We start from the raw sequence: 18,095 nt of genomic DNA on the forward strand, positions 1-18,095 counted from the left end.
CCCAAAATGCATCACCTCACACTTCTGGATTAAATTCTATTTGCCACTGCTCCGTCCATCTTACCAGCCCATTCATATCATCCTATAATCTAAGGCTTTCCTCACTATTTACGACACCACCAATTTTCGTGTCATCTGCGAACATACTGATCATACCTCCTATATTCACATCTAAATCATTAAGGTACACTACAAACAGCAAATCCCTGCGGTACACCACTGGTCACAGGCTTCCACTCGCAAAAGCAACCCTCAACCATCACCCTCTGCCTCTTGCCACGAAGCTAACTTTGGATCCAATTTGCCAAATTGCCCTGGATCCCATGGGATCTTACCTTCTTGACCAATCTCCTATGCGGGACCTTATCAAAAGCCTTACTGAAGTCCATGTAGACTACATCAACTGCTTTACCCTCATCTACACATCTAGTCACCTCCTCGAAAAATTCAATCAAGTTTGTTTGACATGATCTCCCTCTGACAAAGCCATGCTGACTATTCTTGATTAATCCCTGCCTTTCCAAGTGGAGATTAATCCTGTCCCTCAGAACTTTTTCCCAATAGTTTCCCTACCACTGATGTTAGACTTACCGGCCTGTAATTACCTGGTTTATCCCTGCTACCCTTCTTGAATAATGGTACCGCATTTGCTGTCCTCCAGTCCTCTGGTACCTCTCCTGTGGCCAGAGGGGATTTGAAAATTTGTGTCAGAGTCCCTGCTATCTCCTCCCTTGCCTCACATAACAGCCTGGGATATATCTCATACCTGGGGATTTATCCATAACTACCTGAAGTCTTACAGAGTTATGGTCACTATCCCGGAAATGTTCCCCCACTGACACTTCTACCACTTGTCCGGCTTCATTCCTTAGCATTAGGTCCAGTACTGCCCCTTCTCTTGTAGGACTTTCAATGTGCTGGCTTAAAAAGCTCTCCTGTATGCACTTAAAGAATTCCGCCCCCTTTCAGCCTTTTGCACCAAGACTATCCCAGTTGATAATGGGGAAGTTGAAACCCCCTATTATTACCCTATTACTTTTACACACTCTGCCTACATATCTGTTCCTCTATCTCTCCCTGACTGTTTGGAGACCTGGAGTACACTCCCAGCCAAGTGACTGCCCTCCTTTTGTTCTTAGGTTCTACCCTTATGGCCTCATTTGAGGAACCTTCCAAGATATCATCCCTCCTTACTGCAGTAATTGACTCCTTGATCAATAGTACAATGCCACCTCCTCTTTTACACCCTCCCCTGTCACGCCTGATGATTCTATACCCTGGAATATTGAGCTGACAGTCCTGCCTCTCCCTCAACCATGTCTCTGTGATAGCAATATCATATTTCTATGTGTTAATCAATGCCCTCAATTCATCTGCCTTACTAGCAAGACTCCGTGCATTAAAACAGATGCAATCCAGCTTTGCATTATTCACTTGTGCCTTAACAGATCTATGATCCATCTCAGCCTCCTCCTGAAGTCCCCAGCATCACAGATGCCAGACTTCAGCCAACTCGATTCACTCCGCGTGATATCAAGCAATGACTGAAGGCACAGGATACTACAAAGGCTATGGGCCCTGACAATATCCTGGCAATAGTACTGAAGACCTGTGCTCCAGAACTTGCTGTGTCCCTAGCCAAGCTGTTCCAGTACAGCTACAACACTGGCAACTACCCGGCAATGTGGAAAATTGCCTAGGTATGTCCTGTACACAAAAAGCAGGACAGGTCCAACCTGGCCAATTACCGCCCCATCAGTCTACTCTCAAACAAACATCAGAAAGTTATGGAAGGTGTCATCAACAGTGCCATCAAGGAGCACTTGCTTAGCAATAACCTGCTCAGTGACGCTCAGTTTGGGTTCTGCCAGGGCCACTCAGCTCCTGACCTCATTACAGCCTTGGTTCAAACATGGACAAAAGAGCTGAACTCAAGAGGTGAGGTGAGAGTGACTGCCCTTGACATCAAGGCAGCATTTGACCGAGTATGGCATCAAGGAGACCTAGCAAAACTGAAATCAATGGGAACCAGTGGGGAAACTCTCCAATGGTTAAAGTCATACCTAACGCAAAGGAAGATGATTGTGGTTGTTGGAGGTCAATCATCTCAGCTCCAGGACATCACTGCAGGAGTTCTTCAGGGTAGTGTCCTTCGCCCAACCATCTTCAGCTGCTTCACCAATGACCTTCCTTCAATCATAAGGTCAGAAGTGGGGATGTTCGCTGATGATTGCACAATGTTCAGCACCATTCACGACTCCTCAGATATTGAAGCAGTCCGTGCAGAAATGCAGCAAGACCTGGACAATATCCAGGCTTGGGCTGAGAAGTGGCAAGTAACATTCGCGCCACACAAGTGCTGGACAATGACCATCTCCAACAAGAGAGAATCTAACCATCTCCCCTTGACATTCAATGGCATTACCATCGCTGAATCCCCCACTACCAACATCCTAGGGGCTACCATTGACCAGAAACTGAACTGGAATAGCCATATAAATACCATGACTACGAGAGCAGGTCAGAGGCTAGGGATTCTGCAGTGAGTAACTCATCTCCTAACTCCCCAAAGCCTGCCCCCATCTACAAGGCACAAATCAGGAGTGTGATGGAATACTCTCCACTTGCCTGGATGGGTGCAGCTCCAACAACACTCAAGAAGCTCGACACAATCCAGGACAAAGTAGCCCACTTGATTGTTTGTGGATGGGGTGTCATTCACTCCCTCCACCACCGACGCACAGTGGCAAAAGTGTGTACCATCTACAAGATGCACGGCAGTCACTCTCTCCTCAGACAGTACCTTCCAAATCCGCGACCTCTACCATCTAGAAGGACAAGGGCAGAAAATGCCTGGGAACGCCACCACCTGTAAGTTCCCCTCCAAGTCACACACCATCCTGACTTGGAACTATATCCCCATTCCTTCACTGTCGCTGGGTCAAAATCCTGGTACTGCCTACCTAACAGCACTGAGTGTACCTACCTCACATGGACTGCAGCGGTTCAAAGCAGCAGCTCACCACCACCTTCTCAAGGACATTTAGGGATGGGCAATAAATGCTGGCCTGCCCAGCAACACCCACATCCCATGAAGGAATAAAAAAAAATAAAAAAATTTGCTCTGCCTTCCAGACTGACTCAGTATCTCTGCTATATTTGACTGTGAATCATCCCCTACCATACCCCCAGCCAAATTAGTTTCAACCCCCCCCCCCTCACCCCCAACAGCACTAGCAAACCTGCCAGCAAGGATGTCGGTCCAGTTCCGGTTCAGGTGCAACCCATCCAACTTGGACAGGTCCCACCTTCACCAGAAACAGACCCAGTGATCCAGGAAACTAAAGCCCTCCCTCCTGCACCATCTCCTCAGCCACGCATTCATCTGCTCTATCCTCTTATTCCACTCACTCGCACATGGCACCGGGAGTAATCTGGAGATTACAACCTTTGAGGTCCTGCTTTTTAATCTGCCACCTAGCTCCCTAAATTCTTGTTGCAGGACCTCATCCTTCTTTCTACCTATGTCGTTGGTACCAATGTGTACCACAACATCTGACTGTTCACCCTCCCCCTTCAGAATGTCCTGCAGCCACTCCGTGACATCCTTGACCCTAGCACCAGGGAGGCAACATACCATCCTGCAGTCACGTTTGTGGCCACAGAAACGCCTATATGTACCCCTTACAATAGAATCCCCGAGAAAGCGATACAACCAAGGCAGGAGTATTGCACTGTTAATTCGGTCCCACTACTCCACAGGTCATAGCATATCAAATAAAGTTTCCCACCTCCTGATAACTAGCCAAATTAAACACTATTTTTCCCCCAGAATAAAGCACACCAGCCAGGTTTCTTTAAACAGTAAAATTAACTATTTATTAGAAAAGAAATAACAGGTCTGAACAGGGATCAGTGCTGGGACCGGGTCCTGATGGACTTCATCCTAGGGTCTTATAAGTGGCTAGTGAGATAGTTGATGCGTTGGTTTTAATTTTCCAAAATTCCCTAGATTCGAGGAAGGTTCTATTAGATTGGAAAATAGCCAATGCGAATCCTTTATTCAAAAAAAAGAGAGGGAGACAGAAAGCAGGAAACTACAGGCCAGTGAGCTTAACATCTGTTACAGGGAAAATGTTTGAAGTTATTATTAAAGACGTTATAGCAGGGCATTTAGCAAAATCCAAGGTAATCAGGCAGAGTCAACATGGTTTTGTGAAAGGGAAATCATGTTTAATCAATTTATTGGAGTTCTTTGAAGTAACATGTGCTGTGGATAAAGGGGAACCGGTGGATGTATTGTACTTAGATTTCCAGAAGGCATTTGATAAGGTGCCACATCAAAGGTTATTGCAGAAAATAAAAGCTCATGGTGTAGGGGGGAACGTATTGACATGGATAGAAGATTGGCTAGCTAACCGGAAACAGAGAGTAGGCATAAATGGGTCATTTTCTGGTTGGCAAGATGCAATGAGTGGTGTGCCGCAGGGATCAGTGCTGGGCCTCAACATTTTACAATTTATATAAATGACTTGGATCAAGGGACTGAAGGTATGGTTGCTAAATTTGTCGATGACACAAAGATAGGTAGGAAAGTAAGTTATGAAGAGGACATAAGGAGGCTACAAAGGCATTATAGATAGGATAAGTGAGTGGGCAAAGACTTAGCAAATGGAGTATAATGTGGGAAAATGTGAAATTGTCCATTTTGGCAGGAAGAATAAAAAAGCATATTATCAAAATGGTGAGAGATTGCAGAGCTCTGAGATGCAGAGGGATCTGGGTGCCCTAGTGTATGAATCGCAAAAGGTTAGTATGCAGATACAGCATGTAATTAGGAAAGCTAATAGAATGTTATCGTTTATTGCGAAGGGAATTGAATACAAAAGTAGGAAGGTTATGCTTCAGTCATATGGGGCATTGGTGAGACCACATCTGGAGTACTGTGTACAGTATTGGTCTCCTTATTTAAGGAAGGATGTAAATGCATTGGAAGCTGTTCAGAGAAGGTTTACTAGACTAATACCTGGAATGGGCAGGTTATCTTATGAGGAAAGTTTGGACAGGTTTAGCTTGTATCCACTGAAGTTTAGAAGAGTAAGAGGCAACTTGATTGAAACATAAGATTCTGAGGGGTCTTGACAGGGTAGATGTGAAAAGGATGTTTGCTCTTGTGGGAGAATCTAGAACTAGGGGTCACTGTATAAAAATAAGGGGTCGCTCATTTAAGAGAGAGATAAGGAGAAATTTATTCCCTCAGAGGGTCGAGTGTCTTTGGATCTCTTCCTCAAAAGGCAGTGGAAGCAGAGTCTTTGAATATTTTTAAGGCAGAGGTAGCTAGATTCTCGATAAGCAAGGGGGTGAAAGGTTATTGGGATTAGGAGGAAATGTGGAGTTGAGGTTACAATCAGCTCAGCCGTGATCTTGTCAAATGGCGGAGTAGGCTCGAGGGGACGAGTGGCCTACCCCTGCTCTTAATTCGTATGTTCGTATAACACAGGTGTCTCTTTTCATCCTTGCCCCAGATGATCATGCTACAGGACCCCAAGTTGCAAAACCAGAAAGGAACACTTCTCCATAATTCTTAAACGCCACAAAGGCAGGATACACTCACGAATGTTGCATGCACAAATTCCCTTTTCCACCCCTTTGGGACACGGAAAACACCAGTCCCAGCAGACACATCATTGCTAAAAGCATCCTAAAAGATCCCTCTGTCAACTGCTAAAATATGGTTCACCATCAATAGGGTCCTCATCTGAAACGCAGAGAACACTACTTAAAATCCTGATGCCACCCACCTCAGAGATTCCCAGGAACTGCTGACATTGTCCACCCACATAAATCAGGGCATTTTGAGATAAGTGCAATGTGATTCTAAAGACCGACAGATTAAATCTAACTAACCTCACTTTGGGGAGGTGGAGGGTTGGGAAAGAGTAGAAAAGATGAATTAAAGTGCTGTAGTATAATGTGCATAAGCTATTGCTAGGTAGAGTATGTATATAGACCGTCAGCATCATCACAGGATGTGATGGCATGAGTCTGAACCTCATGTTGCTCAGTGTTAATGTAGATACCTTAGAGATAAGACCCTGTAAACAAACTCCTGTTACCTTGACCCAAAGTCTACTATCCTCATTTAATATTAACAGCACACTGACAAGTATAGTACATGGTAGCAGCAGTAAAAATGACTTTTGTAGGGCTAAGATAAAAGATATCGAAAACATTGGAGAGAAGCATGGAGAAGTCGATACCCTTACCAGAGAGCTTCAAGCAAGCAGCGGGTCCCAGCCAGGCCTAAGCATAACCGAGACGGATTCAAATATTCAGCAGGTACCCTTCTACATCGGGTCTAGCGACACGACCTGACACATAATACTTTATGCCATGGGAGGCAGTGCAGATGACATTTTAACCACCCTGGGAATTGATGAAAAGGAAACCCCGTATGGTGAAGTAATAAAAGCCTTGGAGGGATACTTTAAGACCAGAAAGAATGTTACCGTGGAAAGGGTGAAATTCAACAAACGCACTCAAAAAGATGGTGAAAGTATTGATTCATTCATTAATGATCTCCATAAAATAGCTGAGGATTGCCACTACGGGAGCTTACGAGAAGAACTGATTCGGGACTGGACATACTAGATCCAGGAAGGATGTTCCCGATGGCAGGGGAGCCAAGGATAAGGGGTAAGCAATTTAAGACTGAGATGAGGAGGGATTTCTTCACGCAGAGAGAGGTGAACCTGTGGAATTCTCTACCACAGAAAGCAGTCGAAGCCAAATCATTAAATATATTCAAGAAAGAAAGAGTTAGATATAGTTCTTAGGGCTAAAGGAATCAAGGGATATAGAGAGAAAGCGGGAACATGGTACTGAGTTTGGATGATCAGCCATGATCGAAGGGCCGAATGGCCTACTCCTGCTCCTATTTTCTATGGGACAGAAGAGTAGTCAGGGTCATAGACCAAGCACTGTCAGAACAGCTTCAGTCGAAAGAGCATCAGCAGAGGTCTAAAAATTTAATCGACTGCTAGTTCGGGGGAATCCAACTTCAAAAATTCTAGAATCAGTTGAGTCTGTGGAGAGGACAGAATAATGACACCAGAAAGCCCGAGAGGCGGGAAAGACATCTACAGGCAGCAACACTGAATTTCAGTAGGTGTGGCCAGGAACAGCACTGGTGGAAAAATTTCCCAGCCCAGGAAGCTGAATGTTTCTGGTGCAAGAAAAGGAGGCACTTTCAGCAGGAAACAAACGCTGCAGACTAGCAAAAAAGAAAAGGAAATAAAAGAGAAACAAATGATCAATACTCCCTTCCTTGGGGAAGTGCAAGAGAAAAACAAAGATTACTGGGAAGCACAATCTTAGCGATTAAACATAAACCAACTTCAAGTTAGATACAGGAGCAGCAGTTTCTGTCCTATCCAATAAAACACCATGCCGAGGAAGGAACGGCTTAGGAAAACCAACGAATATTTAAAAGATGTCTGGATATGCACCTCAAGTGCCGTAACCTACAGGGCTATGGACCAAATTCTGCAAGGTGGGATTAGACTGGGGGGCTCATCTTTCAGTTGGCACAGCCACGATGGGCCAAGTGGCCTCTTTCTGAGCTGTAAACCTTCTATGATTCTAACAAAAAATTATATGGGCCAGGAGGGATTCAATTAACAGGATGTAGGAGAAATACAAACAACCTCAACACACAGAAACAACACTATTCCAGAAACCCTTTATGTAGTAAAGAACCAAGCCTGTTCACTACTCAGTAGCCTTACAGCTGTTATGCACAGTGGAAGAGATCAATGGACAAGAGAATCAGCTCAGCGATTTTAGAGCTGAATTCCGCAAATTATGTGAAGGTTTAGAGAAACTAAAAACACAGCATCAACAAAAAGGCAGAACCGGTATGTTTGTTCACACCGAGAAAGGTCCCACATCCACTCCTGGAAAAGGTCAAGAAGGAAACCCATACCATGCTAAACCAAGGAGTTATTTCCGCAGTAACTAAACCCATTAGGTAGTGCTCTGAGGTAGTTCCAGTAAGGAAACTAAACAGGTCTTTTAGAATTTGTGTGGACCTCGCCCAACTCAATAAAGCTGTAGAGAGAGAGCGAGAGTGAGATTCGCCCTATGGAATCAGTCGATAACAGCCTTGCCAAATTGAAAAAAAGCTCCTTATTCAGCAAATTAGACACAAATAGCGGGTTCCGGCAGTTGCCTTTAGACAAGGAGTCTAAATTGTTAACTACCATTATCACACTCTTTGGTAGTTTCTGTTTCAACAGATTGCCATTCAGTATTGCATCGGCACCAGAGATATTCCAGCGGACTAGGTCAACAATCCCAGACGGCGTAGAGAGTATATCTGCCTTATGGATGATGTTCTGATTGATGGAGCAAACCAAAAAGAACTTGACACAAGGGCAAGAACTGTATTATACAGATTACAAGAAGTCAGTCTCGCATTAAATGAGAAGTGTGTATTCTCACAATTGACAGTGAGGTTCCTTGGCTATGAAGAGAGGTTGAGTAGATTAGGATTATTTTCATTAGAAAGACGGAGGTTGAGGGGGGACCTGATTGAGGTGTACAAAATCATGAGAGGTATAGACAGGGTGGATAGCAAGAGGCTTTTTCCCCAGAGTGGGGGATTCAATTACTAGAGGACACGAGTTCAAAGTGAAAGGGGAAAAGTTTAGGGGGGGATAGGCGTGGAAAGTTCTTTACGCAGAGGGTGGTGGGTGCCTGGAACACGTTGCCAGCGGAGGTGGTAGATGCGGGCACGATGGCGTCTTTTAAGATGTATCTAGACAGATACATGAATGGGCAGGAAGAAAAGAGATACAGAACCTTAGAAAATAGGCGACATGTTTAGAGAGAGGATCTGGATCGGCGCAGGCTTGGAGGGCCGAAGGGCCTGTTCCTGTGCTGTAATTATCTTTGTTCTTATTGATGGATCTGGCATCTGGCAGAAGTAGACCATATGGCCGGCTGAGCCTGCTCCACCATTTAATACGATCATGGCTGATCTTGGGCTTCAATTCCTCTTTCCTGCCCACTCCCCATATCCCTCGATTCCCTGCAGGACCAAAAATCTATCTATCCCAGCCTTAAATGTGTTCAATGATGGAGCATCCACAACCCTCTGGGGTAGAGAATTCCAAAGATTCACAACACTTTGTGTGAAGTAATTTCTCCTCATCGCAGTCCTGAATGACTGATCCCTTATCCTGAGACTGTGTCCCCATGTTCCAGATTCCCTGACCAGTGGGAGCAATCTCTCAGCTTCTACTCTATCAAGCCCTTTCAGAATCTTGTATGTCTCAATTAGATCGCCTCTCATTCTTCTAAACTGCAGAGAATGCAGGCCCAATTTACTCAGCCTCTCACCATCACAGGACAACCCCCTCATCCCATGGACCAATTTAGTAAATCTTTGTTGTGCTGCCTCCAGTGCAAGTATATCCTTTCTTAAACGTGGAGACCAAAACTACACACAGTACTCCAGGTGTGGTCTCACCAAAGCCCTGTACAGTTTAACTAAGACTTACTCATACCTGTACTCCAATCCCCTTGCAATAAAGGCCAACGTGCCATTTGCCTTCCTAATAGCCTGATGCACTTGCATGTTAACTTTGTGCATTCCTTGTATGAGTACCCCCAAGTCCCAAAATAGTTCCAAAGAAGAAGGTAATAAAGGATTTCCCAGAGCCAAAGAACACAACAGAATATAGCAGATTTACAGCGATTCATGAGTATGGTTAACCAGGTGGAGAAATTCCTACCAAATCTAGCTACTGTTAACGACATTTTACGACAACTGCTAAAGAGCAGCAATGTCTGGTGCTAGGGAGACTGTCAGAAAAATTCTTTCTAGATGATCAAGGAAATGTTAACTTCATCAGAGGTTTTGGTGCATTATGATCCGGAGCTAGTGACCATTACTGTAGCAGATGCATCGTCAACAGGATTAGGTGCAGTCCTGTTCCAGATCCAGAAAGATGGACGGCGCAAGCTTGTATACTTTGCCTCTCGTTCGTCATCAGTGAAGGAACGAATGTACGCAGTGATTAAAAAGGAAGCATTAGCAGCAACATGGGCATGCAAAAAATTTTCAGACTACGTACTGGGCCTCAAGGTCAAGATCGAAACTGGCCACTAGTGATGTTGCTCAATTCAGAAGAACTAGCTAAATTACCCCCAAGGGTACAGAGATTTCGGCTACGACTAATTAGATATGGCACAACTGAATATGTCCTAGGGAAACATCAGGTGACCGGTGATGCATTATCAAGAGCAACAACTGCTAGACCTGAAGTGAGATCTCTCATTCCTGGAAGAAGTGGAAGTCTTTGCTATAGTTATAACTGAAGATTTGCCAGCAACTGCTCAAATATTACACCAAATCTGAAACCTACAGAAAGAGGACAAAGACTGTGAAAAAGTGAGACAGTTTTGCCAAGAAGGTTGGCCAGAATAGATGCCTAATAACCCAGTTTTAAGAAAGTATCATGAGCAACGAAACCAACTTACTATTGTGGACAACTTACTAGTCTACGACGAAAAATTAGTTATTCCAAAGGGTTTTAAGATTGGACAGCCTGGGAATGGACATGTTTGAACACAAAGGGAACATTTTCCTTATTGTCGTTGACTATTACTCCAGATGGGCTGAAGTCAAACCAATACATGGCCAGAATTCTGAAGTAAGTAATCAAATCACTCAAATAAATTTTCGCCACACATGGCACTCTCTGATAGTGGTCCACAATTCAAGAATGAAGGCTTCAAAGATTTCACAGAAACGTATGGGTTTGCCCATGTTACAAGTTCACCAAGGTACCCCCAGGGCAATGGAGAACCAGAGAGATGCATTCGAACCATGAAAATGCCACTGAAAAAGAATGAGGATTTTCAGCTGGCACTATTAAACAATCGATCAACATCACTCCAGAATGGGTTGGCCCCATGTGAGTTGCTAATGGGTAGGAGATTAAGGACATAACTACCCACACTCCCAAGAACCCTTCAACCACAAATCAGTACAGAAGACAAAGAAAGGATGAGGGTGAGAGAAGAGAAGCAGAGGTCAATCCAAACAGAATCATGATAGATGCTAGAGAGCAAAAAATCAAAACAGACCTACGACCTGAAGATTTGGTTTGCATTAAAGATCAGGATCGAAGTGGGGAAGTGATGGAGAAATCTCCATATCCCCGATCTGATATAGTCCAGAGAAACCAGGGATGGATAAAGAGAAATAGAAGATCTTTGGTTCTGACATCTCAGAAAAAACAAATAGGGAAAAATCAAGAGAATCAGCTACCAGAGACAGCTGATGAACCGGTGATACAACCAACAACAGATCACCCAGATGACAGTGAAAGCAGAAAACATGAGTCATCCACTAGTTCCACCCACCCGCAGGAAAGTGATGAAGTGAAAGACCCAATAACCCAAACAAGTAAAAGAACAGAGTATGGCAAAGTCCCGAGACCCCCACAGCGTTACAGACCTGATGAATGAAGTCAGAGACTTGAGGGAGATGTTGTATAATGTACATAAGCAGTTGCTGGGTAGATGATGTATATAGACCTTAAGCATCATCACAGGACATGATGCAACGTGTCTGAGCCTTGCGTTGCTCAGAGTTAATGTAGATGACTTAGAGTCAAGATAAATAAACTCCTGTTAATTTGACCCAAAGTCTACTAACCTCATTTATTAACAGCACACTGACCAGTATAGTATAATAGCCATCCAAAATACAAATGTAATGATCAGTGAGCTCCACTGTAGGAGCAGCTATGCGGAAACTAAAAGGAGTTGGTGTCCTGAGTTCACAGGAGCAAAGCCCAGTTACACTCCTGCTAAAATAGGACCTAGAAAAGATGTAGACAATCAGGGGTATTGCACTATCATTCATATTCCTGCAGTCCTAGGGATGGACAGGCCCATACCCTTCATCCAACACACCAGATATCTCCTTGCCACAGATGACAGTGGATCTGACATTGGACACAATTCAAGAGGCTGACCACCATGCCCACGCATTGACAGCAGCCCAGAGCCTTTGTAGGTGCATGGGGAGAGATTAAACAAATGGACAACTCTATCTCACTGCCCAACACCCAATAAAGCCTGGTACTGCCTGTGTGGAGTTTGCAAGTTCTCCCTGTGTCTGCGTGGGTTTTCTCCGGGTGCTCCGGTTTCCTCCCACAAGCCAAAAGACTTGCAGGTTGATAGGTAAATTGGCCATTATAAATTGTCACTAGTATAGGTAGGTGGTAGGGAAATATAGGAACAGGTGGGGATGTTTGGTAGGAATATGGGATTAGTGTAGGATTAGTATAAATGGGTGGTTGATGTTCGGCACAGACTCGGTGGGCCGAAGGGCCTGTTTCAGTGCTGTATCTCTAATCTAATCTAAAGCATATATCCCAAGGGTGCAAATGAGAAGAATAGGGAAAGGATGGAAAGAGTAGAAGATCTAGCAATGTTCATCATACAGGCCTATATTTCCCCTCACTAAACTATAAAATACTAGCCAAAAGCTTCCCGTCTACGTGCTGTCATTTCTGGGTTGGTCCACAACGTCCAAATAGTTCATCTCTCCAGGGACAACACCAGGTGGTTATTTAATGTGGTGCACCACAGTAATAACACACCTACCCTGATGCTCTCCTTGGCTGCAGAATTAATATTTGAGAAACACCAGTGGAAATTCCTCCTCGGGCAAGAATGGACTTTGGCGACACACTCAGGAAGTAGATTGCAGTCCTGTTTTCACATCCCACGTGAACAGTGCATGCCAATGTCCTCAGCTTTCCTACAATACTGTGGTGGGGGACCACACAAGATTACTCCCATCTCATGCCTGGTTGCCCCGGCCACCGAACCTCCAACAAGTGAGCACAGGCATCCTAATGTACAGGAAGGCAGAAATGAAGACATACAACAGCCTGTCATCTGGCTGCAGGATATGTGCAACCAACCCAATCACCTAGTATCTTTCAAAACATCAAAAAATTTGGACAACTCTTGGTTACACTTAATCACACTGAAATGGAGGGTATTTCCTCAAACAGGATGCTCTGCAGAAATCAGGGAATCCTACCTCTTTGAATGGTCAAAGACTAGCTTCAGATACCTCAATTTACACGTACACTGGAACCTGCTATCCAGTACAAAAGGATTTCTCTTTTCCACTCCACCCCTTTACCAGCATAAATATTGACCTAACCAAATGCAACCTTCCCTATTACACTTTGGCAAGGTGAATACAAAGATAAGCATGTAACCCCAGCTACTGTTACCTTTGGGAAGGCAAAAGGTCACAAACATGTTTAAACAAATTTATTCAAATGTGCTTGATTGGCAATTTAATTCAAATCAGTGACCCATCTGTAGCTTCCACAGTGAATCTACCTGAAGCCACCATGAGAAATACTTCAGCCAGATAACTTCATAGATGAAGTTGTGATATATTTAGTTTAGTGCAACAGTCTGATACACTTAACAAGTACTGTAGAAAAGGTCAGGTTACTAATAATATTCACTTATTCTACTAATGCTTAAATTTGTTTGGCAGTTAAAGCTTAAGGCAAGATCTACTGTCGTGCTATTTTCCTGGCTTACAAAGTCAAGAAACCGATTAAGCCACAGGATAGAACCAAATGCTGAGATAATCTGAAAAAGTTATTCTTCTCATCACCTGGGCACACCATGAATTTTATTTAGATATCAGGACTAGCAGTTTTATTAGGATGTGGAGAGCTAAAATTCACCTATGAAAGTAGTCTGAAACACAAAAGGTAAACGTATTTGCAGTAAAAAGAGTAAAGAAACCCCAAAATGTAACAAGACACAGATGGGCACACAGGACACTACAAGTATAATAAGCAGATTTACAAGAGATAGAAATTGTTTCAACACAAGAAACGAAAAAGTCCAAAATCATTGCAGTGCTTTTCAGTAGACTAAAACATCTTGGAAAAAAGCAGAGAATTGCTTTGAGAGCCCTCATATATAAAGCAAAGCAAAGAACTCAGAAAATCTATGCATTTAAAAAGCATTATTTCCTTTGATGAAGAGAGTCCTTTAAAGGTCATCCTTTGTGAACATACATCACAGCAAACTGTATCTTAAATGCTTCAGGAAATAAGCATCATCCTGGGATGTCTATATCTTCCCAGGAGAACGGTCCAGTAAATAAAGATTAACTATGATGTTCAAATGTTCCCAGTCTAACTGTTCTTGCTACTCAATAAGATTGGCTTTCAAAAAATATATTGTCAAGAGGAATTGATGACAGCATTACATGGAGGACGTGCAAGGACACAAAACATAGAGCATACTTTGTTTCAATGTATATTTGGCTACACAATAGGAAAACCAATTTAAGGCAATGTCTTCCATTGAATATGAAGCCTAGGTCTGATGACATAAAATCATTAGTGTTCTTAAAAGTACAGGTAGTCCCTTTTAGACTGGAGGTCAATATAGATGCAGATTCTTGTCTCATGAGACAAAAACCCTTTTGGCAACTGTGCTTCTGCCATTAAACAGTGATTTTGTCACTTAAATTTTGTAAACCACTGCATTTGTACAGTCCTGCTGCAACTTAACATGTCAAAAATTGTGCATCTAGAACATGCTGCATGAAATGGATGTGTTTTAAGAGTTTTCTTGTAAACCATAGCACAAATACAGGATGCAGTCCCTTTAACGGAACATTTTTTTAAAATGTTTACGCTAACTTAAGACTCCTTTCAACAGGGAGTCATTATCATATCTCCTGCCCCACCCACCCAAAGAACATAATACATCAGCCAACCAGAATAGTCTCAATGCTTTATGAAACTCAAGCGAATAGGTGTTTAGCTTTTCAATAAAAACTAGGATTATTTTGGTAGTTCCATCCCTTACCAACAATAGCGTTTCTTCAATGTTAAAGCCCGTGAGGATTTAACAGTTGCTCGCATGTGGAAAACAGAATTTGTGTGGCAACACCCAGCATGGAAGGGCTTCTTCTGAGCCAACAGCTTGAAATTTTTAAATAAGTTATGCATACACTCTCACTCAGCAATCACTAAGTGACAAACCCTGATAGTTCTCAACGAGCTGGCTATCAACTGTACAAAAATAATTTTAAAACTACCCAAAGCTATAACTTACAGACACACCAATTATATAAGAAGCACTAGGGTGCCAACAGTTCCAATGCATTCCTGTTTGTCACTGCATACACTAAAGCTAGCTAGCTACTTCGTCCACCAGGAACAAAGCAATCCATTTGACTGGAATGTTATTCATAATATACAGACTCCTCTATTTTTCTTATGCTATACCATACAAAAATAATAAACCATTCCTGCAACAGTTTAAAAATTGCACAAAAACTTTCATCGAAATCCAGCACCTTTTTGGATCAAAGGCTTCAGGTCCGCCTTTGGAACCACCACCTGGTGTCCTCCATGCTAGACGTTCAATGTACTCATCAACATCAAAAGGTTCCTGTAAACAAAATAAAAAAAATCTATGCAACACCAACGACTAAAAAAGTAAGTTTGAAGTGCTAAGTATATTTAATAATATACAATTAAAATTATAGCACAGCTAATTAGGGAATTCCAGAGCTGAGATGCAGACCTGTTAACTCAATTATCGTAGGCAAAAGCAAGTTACTTTATATCCTTTACATCTTGTGTACAGGTGTTAACATCTCCTCTAATGACCTCAGATCATTTATTTGGGCTCTTTTCAAATAGTCATTGTATTAATTCAGAACAATAGATGTTGCACATATCATTTCTCCTGAGTATATGCATAATTATTTTGCATGTGCAGATTATTTTGTACTTTCATTTGTGTTTAATTAAACCAAAAGGATGAATGGAACACTCAACAGCAACACCCAATGTGATTACACACCAGGTCTTAATGCTAATACTGCTTCATCTGAACATAAGTGACTGCATTATGTACATAAAATAAAAATGATTTTATTCACAGTTCACAATTTAAAACATTGTCCCAAATTTCCTGGATCGCATATGTGCAGAAATTGCACTGAAATTTACAGCAGTTTCTGGGCCAATTAGAACGACTGGCACTTTATTTTATTTATTTAGAGATACAGCACTGAAACAGGCCCTTCGGCCCACCGAGTCTGTGCAGACCAACAACCACCCATTTATACTAACCCTACAGTAATCCCATATTCTCTACCACCATCCTACACTAGCGGCAATTTACAATGGCCAATTTACCTATCACCTGCAAGTCTTTGGCGGCGGGAGGAAACCGGAGCACCCGCCAAAACCCACGCGGTCACAGGGAGAACTTGCAAACTCCACACAGGCAATACCCAGAATTGAACCAGAGTCCCTGGAGCTGTGAGGCTGCAATGCTAACCACTGCTCCACTGTGCCGCCCCTAAGCCCAAACTTCCTGCAAAGCTCATTTACCTACACTGGACTGTAAAAAGCATTGTAAAACTTATATCAACACAGCATCGCCAACAAGGGTAATAGCAAGTGGGCTGCTGTGTCCTGTCATGGTGCTTCATACTCAGCCCTTTAGTTGCAGCTGCTCCTCGTCCATTAATATGAACTGGAAGGGTTGGGAATGCCATTCCATCCGCTTATTCCATTTCAATGAGTGGGGGGAATGTGGCAGCAAGGTCCAAACAATTTCAGCTGCTTTGAGATTGACAGCACTTTGGTTTACAGTGCAGGTTGCAATGGCAAAATTTCTTAAGAAAGCGAAGATAATTGTCATCAAACCCCAGAAATTGCAGTTATGCCATTATCAGGTGACATTGCTCTGTGCCTCACCAATGCCAGCATACTATTTGCATAAATCCATGAAACTTGTATGAGCTTCTTTTGTGCTGGGGGGGGGGGGGTGGTGGTGGATTTATGCAAATGAGCAGTTTTGGCAGACTTGGCCTAGAGATGCACAGCCTAGGAAATGTGTGCTCAGCAAGGTTTCAGTATAAAACCAGCTTAGATGCGTAAAGTTCCTTGGGGGGGGGGGGGGGGGGGGGAGCACAACACTGCCTTTACACCAAACCTTTCCTGGAAATCACATGCCACAGTACTTAAAGAATACTAATTTTACACAATTAAACTGTATGCCTAATCAAAAGGAAAAACTGCAATGCTGGAAAGCTGAAATAAAAACAGAAAATGCTGGAAATACTAAGCAGCTCTGGCATCGAAGCCCCTCCGATCTTTCTTCCATTTCACTTTCATCTGACCCTATCGCTTGCCATGTTTTCACTACTGCCTCTGACCCAGAACCATCAGTCCTCAGCAAAGGCCTCAGTTTCATCCTCTTACACCCCCACCTCAAACTTCTTCCCTCGCCCCCACACCCACTTCTTTGGCCAGGAGTCTTCCTCCCATTCCAGCGGACACTTTCTCCCGTCTTCAGAATTCTAAGGCAAATGGCATATTGGCCTTTATTGGAAGGGGTTTGAAGACAAGAATAAGGAAGTCTTGTTACAACCATATAGGGCTTTGGTAAGAACACATCTGGAGTACTGTGCACAGTTGTGATCTCCATATCTAAGGAATGGTATATTGCATTGGAGGCAGTAAAGTGAAGATTCACTACAGTAGATCCTGGGATGAGAGGTTGTCCTATGAGAAAAGATTGGACCTATACTCTGGAGTTAAGAATGAGTGGTGATCTCATTGAAACATACAAGATTCTCAAGGGGCTTGACAGAGTAGACATAGAAGTTGTTTCTCCTGGCTGGGGAATCTAGAAAACGGGGCCACAATATCAAGATAAGGAGTCAATCATTTAAGACGGAGATGAGGAGAAATTTCTTCAGAGGGTTGTGAATCTTTGGTATTGTCTACGCCAGACAATTGTCGATGCTCCATTGTTGAATATATTTAAGGCTGAGATGGAGAGATTTTTGGTCTCTCACGGAATCGAGGGATATGGGGAGCAAGCAGGAAAGTGGAGTTGAGGCAGATCAGCCATGAATGGCTTAAGGGGCCAAATGGTCTACACCTGTTCCTATTTCTTATGCTCTCCTTCCACCTAGACATTACCCTCTCTAGATC

General features: G+C 43.2%; 1 protein-coding gene across 1 annotated transcript in view; it reads right to left on the bottom strand.

The window, feature by feature from the left end:
• exoc5 (exocyst complex component 5) overlaps nt 1-18,095 on the bottom strand; it is a 93,809-nt gene that overhangs the window by 67,401 nt on the left and 8,313 nt on the right. The window contains exon 2 of the mRNA XM_068039208.1: nt 15,434-15,528. Coding sequence (XP_067895309.1) covers nt 15,434-15,528 — 95 coding nt within the window. The remainder of the gene's footprint in view (nt 1-15,433; nt 15,529-18,095) is intronic.

This window comes from Heterodontus francisci, chromosome 9 (assembly GCF_036365525.1).
Source record: "Heterodontus francisci isolate sHetFra1 chromosome 9, sHetFra1.hap1, whole genome shotgun sequence".
Taxonomy (NCBI): domain Eukaryota; kingdom Metazoa; phylum Chordata; class Chondrichthyes; order Heterodontiformes; family Heterodontidae; genus Heterodontus; species Heterodontus francisci.